Here is a 20,549-nt window from a genome sequence, read left to right as displayed (position 1 = left end):
AGAACTACCTTGGCCCGCCCTCGCGCCACTTCCCGCCCGCCGCCTGCGCGCGCAGCTGCCGGGGCGCGTGCGCGTGCGCGGGAGAGCTGGCCCGGGCGGGGGCTGAGCCCCATGAGCCGGGAGGTCACCGGCCCCCCGCGTGGGGCAAGGGGTGTTGGCGCGCCCGGGCCTCGGGGCCCGTCCCACCCAGAGCAGTGGGGTCACCCAGCCCCCCTCGCACAGCCTTGGGTTTCAGGGAGCAAGGGCCCAGCTGCTCCTTCTTCCCCCATGTGACAGCTGCACTGGCAGAGCAGGCCGCATACAGTTCTCCCCGCGGAGGGCGGTCCTGCATTTAATTAATGCATTGTTTTTTTAACGAGCATCAAAAGCCGGGACCCATGTCCTCTGGAATGGTGCCTGAAGCATGAAGGCTTGATATGAATCTTTAACGCATCTGGCATGTAAATATCTTGCAACGGCCGGCTACAACGGTGTCATGCAAACGCCTGGGCTCGCTGTCAGGTGTCGTTGTAAACAAGCGAGCAGCATTGTCTCCTGCAGCTGTAACCAAACCTGTTCGGCTGAGCGATTGGCTGCACAAGAAGTAGGACTGAGTGGACTGGTACGCGCTAACGTTTTACGTGGTTTTGTTTTTGAGTGCAGTTATGTAACAAAAAAAATCTACATTTGTAAGTTGTACTTTCATGATAAAGTTAGGTTTCAGAGTAGCAGCCGTGTTAGTCTGTATTCGCAAAAAGAAAAGGAGGACTTGTGGCACCTTAGAGACTAACAAATTTATTTGAGCATAAGCTTTCGTGAGCTACCGCTCACTTCATCGGATGCATTTGGTGGAAAATACAGAGGGGAGATTTATATACACACACACACACACACAGAGAACATGAAACAATGGGTTTATCATACACACTGTAAGGAGAGTGATCACTTAAGATGAGCTATTACCAGCAGGAAGGAGGGGGGAAAGGAGGAAAACCTTTCATGGTGACAAGCAAGGTAGGCCATTTCCAGCAGTTAACAAGAACATCTGAGGAACAGTGGGGGGTGGGGTAAGGGAGAGAAATAACATGGGGAAATAGTTTTACTTTGTGTAATGACTCATCCATTCACAGTCTCTATTCAAGCCCAAGTTAATTGTATCCAGTTTGCAAATTAATTCCAATTCAGCAGTCTCTCGTTGGAGTCTGTTTTTGAAGTTTTTTTGTTGAAGGATAGCCACCCTCAGGTCTGTAATCGTGTGACCGGAGAGATTGAAGCGTTCTCCGACTGGTTTTTGAATGTTATAATTCTTCAACCCCCAACTAAAACCTCTCCAACGCATCATCAAGGATTTACAACCTATCCTGAAGGACGACGCATCACTCTCACAGATCTTGGGAGATAGGCCAGTCCTTGCTTACAGACAGCCCCCCGACCTGAACCTAATACTCACCAGCAACCACACACCACACAACAGAACCACTAACCCAGGAACCTATCCTTGCAACAAAGCCCGTTGCCAACTCTGTCCACATATCTATTCAGGGGATACCATCATAGGGCCTAATCACATCAGCCACACTATCAGAGGCTCGTTCACCTGCGCATCTACCAATGTGATATATGCCATCATGTGCCAGCAATGCCCCTCTGCCATGTACATTGGCCAAACTGGACAGTCTCTACGTAAAAGAATGAATGGACACAAATCAGACGTCAAGAATTATAACATTCAAAAACCAGTTGGAGAACACTTCAATCTCTCTGGTCACTCGATCACAGACCTAAGAGTGGCTATACTTCAACAAAAAAGCTTCAAAAACAGACTCCAACGAGAGACTGCTGAATTGGAATTAATTTGCAAACTGGATACAATTAACTAAGGCTTGAATAGAGACTGTGAATGGATGAATCATTACAAAAAGTAAAACTATTTCCCCATTTTTTTTCTCCCCCTCCCCACCCCCCACTGTTCCTCAGATGTTCTTGTTTGCTGGAAATGGCCCACCTTGCTTGTCACCATGAAAGGTTTTCCTCCTTTCCCCCCCCTGCTGCTGGTGATGGCTCATCTTAAGTGATCACTCTTCTTACAGTGTGTATGATAACACCCATTGTTTCATGTTCTCTGTGTGTGTATATAAATCTCCCCACTGTATTTTCCACCAAATGCATTCAATGAAGTGAGCTGTAGCTCACGAAAGCTTATGCTCAAATACATTTGTTAGTCTCTAAGGTGCCACAAGTCCTCCTTTTCTTTTCACGATAAAGAGATTGCACTACAGTACTTAGAGGAGGTGAACTGAAAAATACTGTTTCTTTTGTTTATCATTTTTACACTGCAAATATTAATAAAAATAATATGTGAGCACTGTATGCTTTATTCTGTGTTGTAACTGAAATTGATATATTCAAAAATGTAGAAAAACATCCAAAACTATTTAATAAATTTCAGTTGGTATTCTATTGTTTAACAATGAAATTAATTGCAATTAATTTTTTTAATCACAGTTAATTTTTTTGAGTTAATCGCATGAGTTAACTGCGATTAATCGACAGCCCTGGTCATAAGTCGTTGAATCCCCTACAGCTTCCCTCCCTCTGACGAAGGTGTGAGTCCCATTTCAGAGATTGGAAAGCCAAGGAACAGAAAGTCAGTGGCAGAGCTAGGAATAGAATAGAGGAATCTTGACACCCCTACCCCAAATCTATCCTCTTGTGTAACCTGTATAGTGATATTCCTGAATTCAGTGATTGTTACAGAGAAAGAGCTGAGACTGATAGAAGAAAAACATGTTTCTCTTTTAATTCTCATTGTATTCGCCAGTATGCAAAGGGGGAACAGTTCTCTTTCCTACCTTTGGACAGTCTGACCCGTGTAAGAGTCTGAGACTGTTATAGAGAAAAGGAATGGGGTGGGGAGGATGACAGTAAGAAAATGGAACAGCATGGCTCTTTCTTCTCATTTCCTTTCTTTTCCTTTCCTTATCCCACCCTTGACTTCGCTGTCATCAGAGCAGGCTGAGGAATGTTCTCTGCGGTACAGTTTGTTATCGTAGTGCTGAAGTTCGTTGGGAGTCACCAGCTCCTGGTGAGTGTTCCATGACCAGGAGTAGGTGGAGAAAGTGTGGTAGAAACTGTGATTCCCTGACTCCAGCCCAATCTGGCCACCATGCAACCTCCGCCACAGTCTTAGCATCCTGTTCCTCTCCTTGAGTGCCATCCCCTGCTTGTACATTTCAGTTACCCTCTTCACCTATGGAGAATAAAATAGGCTGCAGAATAGCATGAAGCCAGATCTTCACCCAAATGGAAACCAGCTACTGCAGAAGTCTGACAGATGGGAGGTGTGAGGTTGTCAAAAAAAGATCCTAGATGCCCTTTATCAAGCACTGACTGCAATTAGATGCCAGTAAATATCACCAATTTATGTAACTGAAAGATTAACTGATTTATTCATTATTATCCCTTTGGTTTCACACTTCATGCAATTCCTTGAAATTACTATGAAGTAATACAGATCCTTAGTTAAAATCCTTTCACCAGAAAGTTAATTGTATGGGTTACACCTTGTAATTACACTGGAACTTCAGTGTAACTACAGTCACTGTATTATAAAGGGTTGTGCATATATCCCAGTGCCTACAATATTTCTAAAGTCCCCATCCTTTTGCTACTGTATCTAAGTGGTAATATCCAAAGGTATTTGTACTTGCTGCTCCTAACTCTTGCATATGCCTCTGGGAGAGGAGCAATTGATGCCAGGAGACAATCAGGGTGGAACAGGGGTATGGAGAACCAGCAACCCACTAATTTGTACTATCTGAGTTACTGATAATCATTCATTTCTGTAGCACCTTTTGTCTCAAAAGGCTTCAAAGCACCACTGAAATGCAGCCACCTCTGGAGGGTAGAGGGCAGCAATCAGTCTGAAAAGTTGCGAACAATTTGCGGGGAGGGAAGTCAAATAGACTGAGTCAGCTCCTCTAACTGTTACAGATAATAGCAGATGGAATCTTTAATGTCCATGCAGAGCAGTGAGGCTCAGGGCCAGCGTTTCCAAACTGAGTACTTAAAATTAAGTCCCTATAAAAGTGGTCTGATTTTCAGAGACGCTGATCACCTCGCATGTCCAGCAATTTCAGTGGCAGTAGTATTTGCTTACATCGGGTCTGAATTTGTTCCATATACTAAGCAGCTTTATGTTTCAACAAGCAAAATGGAGCAACTCCAGAGAGACATTGCTTATTCTCTGTCTGGAAGGAGTCAGATTGACAGCACTGGGAGCTGAAGTCCTTTCTCTATAGCTTGGGCAGTGTGGCAATGCAAATATCTGTATGCTGCCCCTCACTCGTGTCTCAGCCCTACCCTGACGGGATGGCTGCTAGGTGAAAGGGTAGTATTAGGTGGCCACAGCCATCTCCTTTGACCTCCAAAAAGGGGAACAATGAGGCCAGCTGGGATGGACAAAAATTATGGGCAAAAATTACATTGGGGAAGAAAACTAGTAAAGCCTCTCCTACGATAGTGCTTGGGGTGTGCTATAGACCTCCGGGATCTAATTTGGATATGGATAGAGCCCTTTTTAATGTCTTTAATAAAGTAAATACTAATGGAAACTGCGTGATCCTGGGAGACTTTAACTTCCCAGATATAGACTGGAGGACCAGTGCTAGTAATAATAATAGGGCTCAGATTTTCCTAGATGCGATAGCTGATGGATTCCTTCATCAAGTAGTTGCTGAACCGACTAGAGGGGATGCCATTTTAGATTTAATTTTGGTGAGTAGCGAGGACCTCATAGAAGAAATGGTTGTAGGGGACAATCTTGGCTCAAGTGATCATGAGCTAATTCAGTTCAAACTAAATGGAAGGATTAACAAAAATAAATCTGCAACTAAAGTTTTTGATTTCAAAACGGCTGACTTTCAAAAATTAAGGAAATTAGTTAGGGAAGTGGATTGGACTGAAGAATTTATGGATCTAAAGGTAGAGGAGGCCTGGGATTACTTTAAATCAAAGCTGCAGAAGCTATCGGAAGCCTGTATCCCAAGAAAGGGGAAAAAATTCATAGGAAGGAGTTGTAGACCAAGCTGGATGAGCAAGCATCTTACAGAAGTGATTAAGAAGAAGCAGAAAGCATACAGGGAGTGGAAGATGGGAGGGATCAGCAAGGAAAGCCACCTTATTGAGGTCAGAACATGTAGGGATAAAGTGAGACGGGCTAAAAGTCGAGTAGAGTTGGACCTTGCAAAGGGAATTAAAACCAATAGTAAAAGGTTCTAAGCCATATAAATAAGAAGAAAACTAAGAAAGAAGAAGTGGGGTCACTTAACACTGAGGATGGAGTGGAGGTTAAAGATAATCTAGGCATGGCCCAATATCTAAACAAATACTTTGCCTCAGTCTTTAATAAGGCTAAAGAGGATCTTAGAGATAATGGTAGCATGACAAATGGGAATGAGGATAGAGAGGTAGATATTACCATATCTGAGGTAGAAGCGAAACTCAAACAGCTTAATGGGACTAAATCGGGGGGCCCAGATAATCTTCATCCAAGAATATTAAAGGAATTGGCACCTGAAATTGCAAGCCCATTAGCAAGAATTTTTAATGAATCTGTAAACTCAGGAGTAGTACCAAATGATTGGAGAATTGCTAATATAGTTCCTATTTTTAAGAAAGGAAAAAAAAGTGATCCGGGTAACTACAGGCCAGTTAGTTTGACATCTGTAGTATGCAAGGTCCTGGAAAAAATTTTGAAGGAGAAATTAGTTAAGGACATTGAAGTCAATGGTAAATGGGACAAAATACAACATGGTTTTACAAAAGGTAGATCGTGCCAAACCAACCTAATCTCCTTTTTTGAAAAAGTAACAGATTTTTTAGAGAAAGGAAATGCAGTGGATCTAATTTACCTAGATTTCAGTAAGGCAATTGATACCGTGCCACATGGGGAATTATTAGTTAAATTGGAGAAGATGGGGATCAATATGAACATCAAAAGGTGGATAAGGAATTGGTTAAAGGGGAGACTGCAACGGATCATACTGAAAGGCGAACTGTCAGGTTGGAGGGAGGTTACCAGTGGAGTTCCTCAGGGATCGGTTTTGGGACCAATCTTATTTAATCTTTTTATTACTGACCTTGGCACAAAAAGTGGGAGTGTGCTAATAAAGTTTGCGGATGATACAAAGCTGGGAGGTATTGCCAATTCGGAGACGGATTGGGATATTATACAGGAGGATCTGGATGACCTTGTAAACTGGAGTAATAGTAATAGGATGAAATTTAATAGTGAGAAGTGTAAGGTTATGCATTTAGGGATTAATAACAAGAATTTTAGTTATAAATTGGGGACGCATCAATTAGAAGTAACGGAAGAGGAGAAGGACCGTGGAGTATTGGTTGATCATAGGATGACTATGAGCTGCCAATGTGATATGGCTGTGAAAAAAGCTAATGCGGTTTTGGGATGCATCAGGAGAGGCATTTCCAGGAGGGATAAGGAGGTTTTAGTACCATTATACAAGGCACTGGTGAGACCTCACCTAGAATACTGTGTGCAGTTCTGGTCTCCCATGTTTAAAAAGGATGAATTCAAGCTGGAGCAGGTACAGAGAAGGGCTACTAGGATGATCCGAGGAATGGAAAACTTGTCTTATGAAAGGAGACTTAAGGAGCTTGGCTTGTTTAGCCTAACTAAAAGAAGGTTGAGGGGAGATATGATTGCTCTCTATAAATATATCAGAGGGATAAATACAGGAGAGGGAGAGGAATTATTTCAGCTCAGCACCAATGTGGACACAAGAACAAATGGGTATAAACTGGCCACCAGGAAGTTTAGACTTGAAATCAGACGAAGGTTTAACCATCAGAGGAGTGAAGTTTTGGAATAGCCTTCCAAGGGAAGCAGTGGGGGCAAAAGATCTATCTGGTTTTAAGATTCTACTTGATAAGTTTATGGAGGAGATGGTATGATGGGATAATGGGATTTTGGTAAGTAATTGATCTTTAAATATTCAGGGTAAATAGGCCAAATCCCCTGAGATGGGATATTAGATGGATGGGATTTGAGTTACCCAGGAAAGAATTTTCTGTAGTATGTGGCTGGTGAATCTTGCCCATATGCTCAGGGTTTAGCTGATTGCCATATTTGGGGTCAGGAAGGAATTTTCCTCCAGGGCAGATTGGAGAGGCCCTGGAGGTTTTTCGCCTTCCTCTGTAGCATGGGGCATGGTTGACTTGAGGAAGGCTTCTCTGCTCCTTGAAGTCTTTAAACCATGATTTAAGGACTTCAATAGCTCAGACATGGGTGAGGTTTTTCATAGGAGTGGGTGGGTGAGATCCTGTGACCTGCGCTGTGCAGGAGGTCAGACTAGATGATCAGAATGGTCCCTTCTGACCTTAGTATCTATGAATCTATGGATACTGGTTCATGTGATGTGGCCCCAGTTCACCAGGACTGAACTCTTTTTATAAAGGCCATAAAATAGCTATTTTTTCATCGCTAACAACCCAGTTGGCATCCAAACTAGTGCCCTGGTGATGAAAGGGACTCCATAGGCCGTTCCTAATGCCTTGTGTCAACCAGTCCTTGGAAGAAGAGTGTGTTTGATTGGCGAGGATCCGATAGAGTGTAAAACTGGTTATCTCCTAAAATACCAGAGACAAAGGAGGGAGGAATTCTTTGGACGGGGAGGTAGACTTCATACTCACATCTAGTCGTATCTCACGCAGGTCTTCTATAGTCAAACGGTGTCGCCTCTCCATCAAGTGAGGGCTGAGACTAGGGGAGTTTTTCCGGTCTCTGAAGGAAGCAGAAGGTTTGAACGCAGTTCCCTGATTGAAAAAGACAGAAAGAGAGGCTTTACCAATGGTCCATCAAGACAGGCCTCTTGCTTCAGGCAGTGGCTGTGAACTACTGCTTTCAGGGACAACAAAACCCTGTCTACGGCACCTGGCCAATTGTTTAGTGTATCACATTTGGGGAAATCCCTTCCTGCAGCACTCAGGCTGAAACATGAGACCTGATTAGCCCTAGTTCAGCAATGCAACGGTACCAGAACATATGTACAAGGCAAAATTCTGCTCTCAGTTACACTGGTATAAATCCAGACTAAATCCATTGAAGACAATGGGGTTACTAGTCTAGATTTACACTGCAATATACAAGAGCAGGGTTTGGCCCTATCTACTTCCAGTACTGCTATGCTCCAGTACTGTCCCCAAGAGGAGGAAGCACAGCCTGCTGCTTGGAAAAGATCTTTCAGTGTTCTCATGCACAGCCATGATTTCCCATCAGCTGTCCACATGTCTCAGGGTGTGTGATGCAGAGGAGAACAGAGAAAGTAGACATCCTCAGTAAGTGTCTTGTGTGGTCTGGGTAACTTGATCATATCTTGAGATTCAGAAGTGAGAAAACAAGGCTGTTTTGTGGGACGGACAGCCGGCTGTTCTCTTCTGCATCCGTGGTGGGGTTCATTCCTTTAATCATCCCACCAAGACAACCCATCAGGTTATCATGTTATCATAAAAAGAAAAGGAGTACTTGTGGCACCTTAGAGACTAACAAATTTATTTGAGCATAAGCTTTGGTGAGCTACAGCTCACTTCATCGGATGCATTTGGTGGAAAATACAGAGGGGAGATTGATATACACACACAGAGAACATGAAACAATGGGTTTTATCATACACACTGTAAGGAGAGTGATCACTTAAGATGAGCCATCACCAGCAGCAGGGGAGGAGGGAGGAAAACCTTTCATGGTGACAAGCAAGGTAGGATATTTCCAGCCCTACTCTACTTGCGCTACATTGATGACATCTTCATCATCTGGACCCATGGAAAAGAAGCCCTTGAGGAATTCCACCATGATTTCAACAATTTCCATCCCACCATCAACCTCAGCCTGGACCAGTCCACACAAGAGATCCACTTCCTGGACACGACAGTGCTAATAAGCGATGGTCACATAAACACCACCCTATATCGGAAACCTACTGACCGCTATTCCTACCTACATGCCTCTAGCTTTCATCCAGATCACACCACACGATCCATTGTCTACAGCCAAGCTCTACGATATAACTGCATTTGCTCCAACCCCTCAGAGACAAACACCTACAAGATCTCTATCTTGCATTCCTACAACTACAATACCCACCTGCTGAAGTGAAGAAACAGACTGACAGAGCCAGAAGAATATCCAGAAGTCACCTACTACAGGATGGGCCCAACAAGAAAATAACAGAACGCCACTAGCCATCACCTTCAGCCCCCAACTAAAACCTCTCCAACGCATCATCAAGGATCTACAACCCATCCTGAAGGACGGCCCATCACTCTCACAGATCTTGGGAGATAGGCCAGTCCTTGCTTACAGACAGCCCCCCAATCTGAAGCAAATACTCACCAGCAACCACACACCACACAACAGAACCACTAACCCAGGAACCTATCCTTGCAACAAAGCCCGTTGCCAACTCTGTCCACATATCTATTCAGGGGACACCATCATAGGGCCTAATCACATCAGCCACACTATCAGAGGCTCGTTCACCTGCGCATCTACCGATGTGATATATGCCATCATGTGCCAGCAATGCCCCTCTGCCATGTACATTGGTCAAACTGGACAGTCTCTACGTAAAAGAATAAATGGACACAAATCAGACGTCAAGAATTATAACATTCAAAAACCAATTGGAGAACACTTCAATCTCTCTGGTCACTCGATTACAGACCTGAGGGTGGCTATCCTTCAACAAAAAACCTTCAAAAACAGACTCCAACGAGAGACTGTGGAATTGGAATTAATTTGCAAACTGGATACAATTAACTTAGGCTTGAATAGAGACTGTGAATGGATGAGTCATTACACAAAGTAAGACTATTTCCCCACGTTATTTCTCCCCCCCACCCCATCCCCCACTGTTCCTCAGATGTTCTTGTTAACTGCTGGAAATAGCCCACCTTGCTTGTCACCATGAAAGGTTTTCCTCCCTCCTCCCCTGCTGCTGGTGATGGCTCATCTTAAGTGATCACTCTCCTTACAGTGTGTATGATAAAACCCATTGTTTCATGTTCTCTGTGTGTGTATATCAATCTCCCCTCTGTATTTTCCACCAAATGCATCCGATGAAGTGAGCTGTAGCTCACCAAAGCTTATGCTCAAATAAATTTGTTAGTCTCTAAGGTGCCACAAGTACTCCTTTTCTTTTTGCGAATACAGACTAACTCGGCTGCTACTCTGAAACCTGTCATGTTATCATATATTCTTTATATCTGTGGCAGTTGGGAATATGGGGGAATTCAGCCAGCATCTCCTGCCTCAAATCTTTTAGGACAGGAATCAAACCCACACCCTTTTCAGCTAGCCTAATATGTTTAAGAGAAATCAAGGGTATTTGCTTCCCTGTAAAAGTGTATCCCTGTCTTACCTGGAATAGTCACCCAGAGGTATCGGGCTTTCTAGGCTGCAAAGGGGAGAGCTATTCTATCCATTATACCTCTGGTGAATGCCAGATATACAAACCACCAGAATTCCCCACTTTATCTAATCTCGAACATGTATACAGCCACAGTATGCCAGCTGCACCAACTGCAGGGTAAACTATATAGTACTCATAGATTAATTTCAAGAACATTTCTGGGAACAATTTTCTGTTGGCCGTGTTCAGTGTGACTCTAAAAAGGTCTAAAAGGAAGTTAAGTTTGTGTAATTTACACTTCCTTCCGTCACCCTCAATGTGTATATTACATCACCTTAGACAACTCCAGGCTTACGCAGAGTCATGCCCCATTGACATCATTGAATTTGACCCACTTAGTCCAAGGGAATTTAAGTGTTGAAAGGATGTGTGCTAACCCCACACATTTCAATGGGGAAGAGTCTACAGCACAACAACTCAGACTTGCCCTTGTGCGTCATCTGTTATTACATAGATTAACTGCTTCCTTATCTTACCTCGCGCAGCCAGTTTCTTTTATGGAAAAAGTGGTTTTCAAACGATGATATAGGCTCTTTCCTTCTCTGAATCTCCAGCTTCTGTAAGTCTTTTTTTGGCTTCGGTACTGTCATTCCATCCCGGTTGGGAAGCAATGGGAAGATGGGTACCTGAGCATAAGGACTGTCGGCGGGGACAGTGTTTGCTAGCAAAGGGGAAAAGAAAAGAACGGATATCACGTATTGGACACAGTACCCACCATCTGTTTTCTAGCCCTTGGCTCTTCCATTCTATGACCAATCCAACCAAGGCAGGACTACACACATTCTGAGGTCTCCCCTATTCACTTTTCCTCCTTTTTTGTACCTTACTTTCCGTAAAACACATTGAAAATATGAGCCAGTAGCCTCTGATTTTGGGTGCCCAGCTTTACAGATCTAATACCTAATTTTCAGAAGTGTTGAGCCCTGACTATTCCAGCTGTAGGCAGAGTTGTGGGTGCTCAGGACCTCTGAATTATCAACCCACAAGCATGTAAAGTTGGGAAACCATAAATGGAGACATCCAAATTAGAGACCACCTCTGAAAGTCTTAGCCATAGGTCCGAAGAACTGGAGATGGACTCCTTGGTAGCCCATGAGCTATTATACACTAAGCAGCCACCAAGAAGAACTAAGCAGTTATTTAAGGTTCCTTTGAGCTAAGTGGTATATTGGAATTATTGTTTATGCAGGATATTTTATGACACTAATTTAAACATAAATTCCTTTATTAAATCCAGAGGCTGAAAGGTATTTATACAACTGCTCTAAACATGCCTACAAAGCCTAAATAATAAGCAATTTACTACAGCCAAAGAGTAACAAAACATTTATAAGCATTTACAAGCATTTGACCCAAGGGTGCTTAGACCCATATTAGTTCGCTCGGATGTGGTCAGGTAGTATTAGCAGCGAACCCTTGAAGAGTTTACTTTTTGGTACCCTTTAACAAACGAGTGATGTCATTGCCAATTACTGACTTCAGGTCAAAGCCAACTGGAGAGAGTTCACCCTTATTTCCAGTCTTAACCCAGACAAGATTACAACCTTTCTCTCCAAGGCCTTTCCTCCTTATCTCTTCCCCTCCTTCTTGCTGACACACAGGTTTTCCTTTGTATCTGGGTTAACATACGCCCTGTTTTTTGAGATAACACTGGTGTGTGGGGTGGGAAGGGCCATGTTGGCTCTTTTTGAAACAGATTCTCTTTGTCTTATTTAAAACCAGTCACCCGTACTGGTCAGAAGCCTTTTTAGAGACTTCCCCTTATCTCATTAGTTATCCTTTGAACCAGACGGCCTCCCTACTTCATTGCTATGGGCCTTATAACTCTTTACTTTCAAGGCCTTTCTTTACAACCCATATTTCTTTAACCAAACTTAAGCTAACTTTAATTCTCCCATTTTATGTTTATTCTACAGGGTGACCATTCTGATAATGCATGTGTCAACGATTTCATTCCTCATGTAAGAAATTTATTGTGAGTGACTTCCCATTTTGGTGCCATCAATGGGTGGCATTTGGGAGAGACTTTTTTTTTTTTTTTTACCGATCAAGAAAGAAGCAAATCTAAAGAGCCTATCAGAACCCAGAGGCATATTCAAGCCCCACTGAAGGGGGAACTACATTCAAGGTGCCCTGTGCAGCTCAGAGAATAGATGATCATATTTTGATATGGTTATTCACAGGGGTGGAGCTTATGTTGTGGGTGCAGCCTGGAAGAGTCCCATCCTGCCCCTCCTCCCCATTTGATTTCTCATCGAATAAGTGATCTGGAACTGGCAAATCTGGGTTCTAGTCTTGGCTTGGAGACATCCCAAATCAGTGGCCACTTCTATAAATCTGAAGTGATTTGCCCAAGATCACCCAATGAGTCTGTGGCATAGCTGGGAAGAGAACCCAGGAGAACTGCACTTTCACTACAAGATTATGCTTCCTCCTGTCACTCATGTCGTTGTGCAGTCCCCGAAGGAGTCCAAGCAGTGTCTATTTTGCATGAGTGCAGGTAGCAAAAAAATGTTTGCTAACCTAGGCCCTGATCCAAAGCCCAAAAGTCCGGTAGGGAAAGAGGACTTAGGATGTTGCAGTGAATACCAGTGACCCCCAAATGGGCCTTCTGCCTCTTTGGGAATTTCAGTGGAGGTGCCACTCAGACACACAACACAAGTGGCTGAGCCACGTGCAGTTCTTACCCCTGAGGGTTTCCACATAGGCTTCCAGCTCTTTGTCATTCATCACTGAGATGCGGGCAGCGCCTGCAAAGGCAGACATAGGAGTGACTTTGCCTCTCCGAGGAGTCGGGGCTTTTTTGAGCGTGTGGAGTCTCTTCCCATGATCCATTAAGTTGCCAGCATCTATCCAGGCCCGCCTGCCAGTGGACGCCAGGAACTTCTGCCGGTAGTAACTAGAAGACAAAAGATGGCGCAGTGTCACCAAACACTCTGCACACAGGACAGCTATAGCCAGTGAACAGCCCTTTTCACCTTCTTTAAAGGGAGCTAGCAAAGGTGAATGGAGCTTGTGTCCTTTTCCTGCTTTATGTTGCATAGAGGAGGCTGGGGATGATTTGAAACTTTTTTTTTTCTTATTTTTAATTTTTTTTGAACTTTAGCATAAATTCAGCTCTTACGTCTCCTTGGAGACTCTGGACAGCTAGAGAACTGGTCGGATTATGGAACCTGCAATATCTAGAAACAGAATCCTGATTCACCATGAGAAGGAAGGGATTTCTACTCAGATAGATTAACGCTCTTTGGAGCCCATTGGGATACCCTGGTGCAAGCTGAATAGCACTGTACCCTGCTGATTTCTGTAAGACTGCTCATGGTGGAAGAGACGGTTCATTGAGAGGAAGAGTAACCAAGTCTAGCGCCCTTATTTTTCCAAAGCATCTTAAAACACTTGGGAGAAGGGCTCTCTGTCTTAAGGATTCAGCTCCCCGCCCTGCTGATAAAGAGCAGAGAAAGCTCTGAGACCATACCTCCAAGTCCTCCAACCAGACCCGGACAGGCAAGACCTGAAAACCGTACTCCTAAGGGTGAAAAAATCCTTTCAAGGCCTTCTCTACCCATCATAAGGAAGCAAACCACAGCACCTCTTTTTCTTTGCAGGTCACCTTTAAAGATAGGTTGCCGATCCTGATTTAGCCCGGAGGTCGGCCCCTGCTACCCACAACTTTCCTTCATGCAGCCTGCAGCCATCCTCGTCTTTCATACCCTGGAAAGGTGTAGCTTGCCAAGGAGAAGCCAGGAGACAATGCTCCAGCTTGATGCAAGCAGCCAGGCTGGGAGGCTTAGGCAGTGTTCTGGAGGTAAGGTCATAAGGGCTATGTAGAGAAGAGCGATGTGCTTTTTGGTGTGTGCCATACAGCAGATAGAACAGGTGTGTTTTTGTTCTCCAGGGGGCAGAGGGGGGAGGTATGAAATATATCTACAGGGCCCTGTTTTTTCCTCATTTATATGGCTGCCCTTGCCTACACAGGTACACTGCTCACTTATGTGCTTAAAGAACTGGGGCCAGATTTACAAAGGTATTTAGGTATGGAAAGATGCAGATAACCACTACTGTAAATTCCACTAGGTGCCTAAGTGAGTTAGAGGCCTAATGCCCATTGACTTCCAATCAAGTTAGGGACCTAACTCACCTAGGTGCTTTTGTTAACCCCATTAGGTGCCTAGCTGCATTTTTAGGTGCCTAAATACTTTTGTAAGTCTGGCCCTGGGCCCGCTGTTTGAGTCCGCCGAGCCTATGAAATGGAGATCTCCTTTCCCTCTTTGGAGACCTTGCTAGAGCTTTTAGCACTCACCTGACTATTTCAAGCATGGCCTTCCTTGGCAGAGCCGAAATTTCCACCAGCTTTGACAGGACCTCAAAGAACAGGATTCCTGAGGTGTCGACAGAATCAAGGTCCTCCATGCTGTCTTTCTCGGGGGCTGGGAGGAGATGCACGTCAATCAGAGCACCCACTCCACCAACCCATCTCCTTCAGAGACCCCAGTCAGCACTAGGTACCTCCAACAATGTTTTGTCTGGGCAAAGTATGGTGTATGCATGTGTGGGAGCATGTCTCCTGCCTGATGCACTGGGGCAAGTGCTAGCTACACCTGTAGCAAGGGGTACTTCTCACTGCCCTCTCCCATAGCCCAAGGAAGCATAGTATCTCCAGATAATGCTGCTCCCCCTCTGCTTTGGAAGAGGCAGATTTGGTCCTGGTATTCCAGCCAGAGAGACTCAGACTGAGTATGTGGAGCACAGCTTTGACTTACTTACCCTGGCTATCTGAACCCTGCTTATATGCCCCAGGGTTCCTGGGCTCCCCATCATCACTCCCCTTTCATGGTGATTCCTCCTCATGAGCCAGGCTACCTTGGGGAGCTGTGCCAGTACCTGCACTCTTCTCTGTGCCCCCAGGCCCCTCAGCATGGAGCCCAGCAGATGCCTCCTCCCCCTGAGCTGGATTGTCAAGGCTTTGTACAGCTGTTTCGAATGGGGGCCCGCTGTGCGCGAGCTCATTCTTTGGGGGACCCCAGATGTTGATATTTGAGTCCACATCACGTGAACTCCCAATTGCCCCAAGGTTCAGGTAACACCAATGCCTCTACGCAAGTGGGATTCTCTGGCCACACACTAACATCGCCGGGGGGACTGTGGCCAATCCCATTGGCTGGGCCCGGTTCACCGCACTCACCTACAGCCTGGATGAAGCGCTTGTTGTCGCTGACAATGGTCAAAAAATCAGAGAAGTTCACCTTCCCATCTCCTGCAAGGTAAACAGCATTTCCCACTGATCAAGCGCCTTTCACCCCAGGGAGAGGGTAGTGATGGGCCTACTCCAGGCCAGGTTGGCTACAGCCGCCTTCCCCTGAGTGCTGGTGGAGAAGGGGCTCTGTTGCTAAGATCCACGCTAGACAAGTGCATAATAATACCTCCCTCACTCCATTGGTTGTCATCAGCATGGGTCTGTCTAAGTTCTGAGACCAGGCTGCTGAAGGGAGCCTGTGTCAGAGAGTGATAGCTAGGTCCCTACCAAATTTACGGCCATGAAAAACATGTCACGGACCATGAAATCCGTTTTTTTTGTGTGCTTTTACCCTATACTATACTGATTTCACAGGGAGACCAGTGTTTCTCAAATTGTGGGTCCTGACCCAAAAGGGAGTTGAAGGGAGGTTGCAAGTTTATTTTACAGGGTTCGTGGTATTGCCACCCTGACTTCTGCGCTGCTGCCTGCAGAACTGGGCGGCCAGAGAGCAGCAGCTGCCGACTGAGGACCCAGCTCTGCAGGCAGCAGCGCAGAAGAAAGGGTGGCGATACCAGACCCCATCCTGACTTCTGCGCTGGTGCTGGCGGCGACTCTGCCTTCGGAGCTGGGCTCCCGGCCAGCAGCCACCGCTCTCCAGCAGCCCAGCTCTGAAGGCAGCGCCGCAGCCAGCAGCAGTGCAGAAGTAAGTGTAGCAGTACTGCAACCCCCCACACAATAATCTTGTGAAACCCACCCGCCCATAATTCCTTTTGGGGTCAGGATCCCTATAATTACAACACTGTGAAATTTCAGATTTAAATAGCTGAAATTATGAAATTTACTATTTTTAAAATCCTATGACCGTGAAATTGACCAAAATGGACCGTGAATTTGGTAGGGCCCTAGTGATAGCTGTATGGCTGGCCTGCTTCTGACCTGTGTGCATGGGAGGGGGGAGGTCTACAAGAGAAGAAAACCTTAGTGAATCCCAGGTTGAAACCCAAGGAGCCAATACATTTTGGGCCCAAACGTGGCCTTAAGCCACTGGCTGCATTGGAAAGGGCTGAGGAGGGGTCTTGTATGTATGAGTCTGTATTGTCACAGAGAGGACACAGGGGGACTTGCTTTGGATACTTGCTGAGGAGGTGTCCTTTAGCTTGGCTGGCAGAGGGGCGGTTCTGGGAGCAGAAAGACTGGGATTCTAGTCTGGGTTCCTCGTGTGTGTGTGAGTGATGTGTGCTAATGTCAGGGCAGCCCAAGGAAGAATTCTTGTGGACTCAGCCAGGATTCCTCTTGAGGGAGCAGGCACAGCGGCAGGGCAAACTCCCATCACCCGTTCACATGGTGCCCTTCACAGTGCTGCCTAATGAGGAGATGGGCATAGTCCCATCCTCCCTTGCCCCTACCCCTTTGGATCAGCATATTGTCAGCCTCGTGCACTTCCTGCCCATCCTGGAGCTAGCCCTGTGAACAGCTGCCCCCACCTGCCCACCACTTTGCCCATTTCCCCTGCAAGAGCCCTGCTTTCATACTGAGTTGGTCTCTCACTTTGTAACAGACCGGGCCCTCCACTGCTCCAGCTGGAGTTAGCACAAACCTCTGCCAGACAGCAAGCGATGGACCGCCTCATCCCAATGCCCACGCCCCAAGGGACAGAGGTCAGGATGTTGTGGCACCTTTAACTCTCTCAGATTTTTGAGGCTATGAGATCTCACCCTTCATGTAGCCTTAATGTGCTTTCTTTGTACTCCCTATAGGAGTCACGTTCTGTAATCAGGTGCAGGAGATGATGAGTTAAAGGCACACGGAAGAGCTGGTGCAAGTTCCCAGCTTGTCACAGACTCGCTGGGCTGCCTCTGACAAGTCACCAAATGCCGACCTAATCCTTCCTTCCTCTTACCCTCTGTCTTGCCTATTTAGACTGTAAACTCCCCAGGGCAGGGACTGCTTCATGTGACATGTAGGAACAGTGTCTAGCACCACACCCTGCTCTCCCCCAGTGCCAGGAGTTTCAAGGGAGCACAACACCACACACTCACAAACACAGACCCTTGGAACGTACCACTGTGGACTAAACCAGGGATGATTGTGTACACTCACCATTCATATCAGCATATGACAGCTCATCATAGGCCTCTTGTTCGGTTAAACTAATCCCAAGCTTCTTTGCAGTAGTCTCCAAGCCTTCTAGGTCAATACTGCCATCTACGTCCCTACTGAAGAAACTATAGGCCTGGTGGAAAGCTGTGGGCATGTAGGGAAAATACCACCAGTTACATCAGGTGGGATGTATGAACTTCATGTACTACGCTCTTTGGAAACCAAGGGGCATAATGCCTAGGATTGTTTTTTTAAGCCAACACAAAGATTCTACCCAGGTCAATGAAACAATATGGTAAGAGAATCATGAAACCAGAGGAAAGGCAGGAGGATCTTGTGGTTATGGGACTCATGTGACCTGGGTTCAGCTCCTGGCTCTGCCACATGTTTCCTGTGTGAATTCAGGCAAGTCACTTATTCCCTCTGTGCCTTAGTCCCCTATCTGCAAAAGAGGGAGTGACACTTCCTTTTAGGGTTGTCGATTAACCGCAGTTAACTCACACAATTAATTCAAACAATTAAAATTACAAAATTAAAATTAAAAAAATTAATCATGATTAATTGCAGTTTTAATCACTCTGTTAAACAATAGAATAACAATTGATATTTATTAAATAGTTGTTGATGTTTTTCTACATTTTCAAATATATCAATTTCAATTACAACACAGAATACAAAGTATATAGTGTTCACTTTATATTTTTTTTATTACAAATATTTGCTCTGGGAAAATGACAAACAAAATAAATAATATTTTTCAGTTCACCTCATACAAGTACTGTAGTGCAATCTCTGCAACTTACAAATGTAGATTTTTTTGTTACATAACTGCATTAAAAGCTAAAACAATATAAAACTTTAGAGCCTACAAGTCCACTCAGTTCTACTTCTTGTTCAGCCAACTGCTAAGACAAACAAGTTTGTTTTACATTTATGGGAGATAATGCTGCCCGCTTCTAATTTACAATGTCACTTGAAAGTGAGAACAGGCGTTCGCAGGGCACTTTTGTAGCTGGAATTCCAAGGTATTTACTTGACAGATATGCTAAACATTTGTATGCCCCTTCATGCTTAGGCCACCATTCCAGAGGACGTGATTCCATGGTGATGATGCTCATTAAAAAAATAATGCATTAATTAAATTGGTGACTGAACTCTGTGGGGGAGAATTGTATGTCTCCTGTTCTGTTTTACCCACATTCTGCCATATATTTCATGTTATAGCAGTCTCAGATGATGACCCAGCACATGTTCATTTTAAAAACACTTTCACTGCAGATTTGACAAAACTTAAAGAAGGCACCAATGTGAGATTTCTAAAGATAGCTACAGCACTCAACCCAAGGTTTAAGAATCTGAAGTACCTTCCAAAATCTGAGAGGGACGAGGAGCGGAGCATGCTTTCAAAAGTCTTAAAAGAGCAACACTCTGATGCGGAAACTACAGATCATGAACCACCAAAAAAGAAAATCAACCTTCTGCTGGTGGCATCTGATTCAGATGATGAAAATAAACGTGTCGGTCCGCACTACTTTGGATCATTATCGAGCAGAACCCATCATCAGCATGGACACATGTCCTCTGGAATGATGGTTGAAGCATGAAGGGACATATGAATCTTTAGTGCATCTGGCATGTAAAAATCTTGCGACGCTGGCTACAACAGTGCCATGCGAATGCTTGTTCTCACTTTCAGGTGACACTGTAAATAAGAAGGGGGCAATATTATGTCCTGAAAATGTAAACAAACTTGTTTGTCTGAGTGATGGACTGTACAAGAAGTAGGACTGAGTAGATTTGTAGGCTCTAAAGTTTTACATTGCATTCAAAAATAAAATAGTTTTTTGTACATAATTCTATATTTCTAAGTTGCACTTTCACGATAAAGAGATTGCACTACAGAATTTGTATGAGGTGAATTGAAAAATACTCTTTCTTTTGTTTTTTTACAATGCAAGTGAGCACTGTACACTTTGTATTCTGTGTTGTCATTGAAATCAATATATTTGAAAATGTAGAAAACATCCAAAAATATTTAAATAAATGGTATTCTATTATTGTTTAACAGTGCAATTAATCCTGCAATTCACCACAATTACTTTTTTTAATTGCACAATTAATCACAATGAATTTTTTTAATCACTTGACAGCCCTATTTCCTTTGTCTGTCTGGTCAGCTGAGATTGTAAGGTGTTTGGGGCAGGGATTGGGTATGTACAATGTCCAGCACAAGGGGGCCCTGACCTCAGGTGGGGGCTGTCCCCACAATTGCTATTGCAGTAGAAAAAATAAAGATCTAACAAGCTAAAGAATAAACCTTGAACAGTCTTTTTGTCAACCTGCCTTTCAAGGTGAAAGACAGATAACTGGGGCATTTTACCTTCTAGCTGGTCCATGGTCAGGTTCTTCGCTGCTTTGCACTTATTCCTGTCTAGGAGGATGCCAGATAACTCCCTGCCATACAACATTCAAGAAGAAAGAAGGACAATTAAAAGATGCAAACCGACACTCCTCTGCAGATGTGCAGCTCCTGTTGATGGAAGAGCAGTTGAGCACCTGGATTCAGGGCAGGATATGATGCAAAAGGCCAAATGTCTCTTTCAGCTATACTGGTGCAACCACACTGACTTCAGAGGGGCTGCCTTCATTTAACAGAGAAGAGTTTATTATCTGATTCTGCTCTCACATCAGTTGTACACAGATGTGAACACCACTGAGATGCTGTAGGGTCACTCTGGAGACAC

At 44.6% G+C, this 20,549-nt stretch overlaps 1 protein-coding gene and 1 long non-coding RNA gene across 5 annotated transcripts; one reads left to right on the top strand and one right to left on the bottom strand.

The window, feature by feature from the left end:
- The first annotated feature begins 49 nt into the window (after positions 1-49).
- Positions 50-17,816, top strand: LOC122457632. 4 transcript variants are annotated; one of them, XR_006277274.1, is made up of 5 exons: positions 50-601; positions 12,386-14,274; positions 14,802-15,730; positions 17,264-17,363; positions 17,463-17,816. It is a non-coding gene; the product is annotated as an uncharacterized LOC122457632 (long non-coding RNA). The 4 variants fall into 4 exon arrangements; XR_006277273.1 differs by having other exon boundaries at positions 17,264-17,816; XR_006277272.1 differs by having other exon boundaries at positions 14,802-17,363.
- On the bottom strand, positions 2,757-20,257 carry EFCAB3 (EF-hand calcium binding domain 3). Its single transcript, XM_043503382.1, has 8 exons — positions 20,186-20,257; positions 17,806-17,949; positions 15,652-15,723; positions 14,770-14,896; positions 13,157-13,368; positions 10,946-11,130; positions 7,693-7,815; positions 2,757-3,229 (listed from the first exon to the last, which is right to left on the bottom strand). The coding sequence occupies exons 1-8, from the start codon at positions 20,199-20,201 to the stop codon at positions 2,936-2,938; spliced, it is 1,173 nt and encodes a 390-aa protein (XP_043359317.1). The 5' UTR covers positions 20,202-20,257; the 3' UTR covers positions 2,757-2,935.
- Positions 20,258-20,549: the final 292 nt, after the last annotated feature.

This window comes from Dermochelys coriacea, chromosome 27 (assembly GCF_009764565.3).
Source record: "Dermochelys coriacea isolate rDerCor1 chromosome 27, rDerCor1.pri.v4, whole genome shotgun sequence".
NCBI classification, from domain to species: domain Eukaryota; kingdom Metazoa; phylum Chordata; order Testudines; family Dermochelyidae; genus Dermochelys; species Dermochelys coriacea.
Note: the sequence above shows the minus strand (reverse complement) of the source record. Positions and strands in the feature narration are given on the sequence as shown.

Bases quoted from the DNA above. Each gene is read 5' to 3' on its own strand.
- EFCAB3 (XM_043503382.1), bottom strand. The intron at 14,897-15,651 runs GTGAGTGCGGTG...ATCTCCTCCCAG, and splicing joins GCGCTTCATCCAGGCTGTAG to CCCCCGAGAAAGACAGCATG. The intron at 7,816-10,945 runs GTAAGATAAGGA...TTTTTCAATCAG, and splicing joins AAAGAAACTGGCTGCGCGAG to GGAACTGCGTTCAAACCTTC.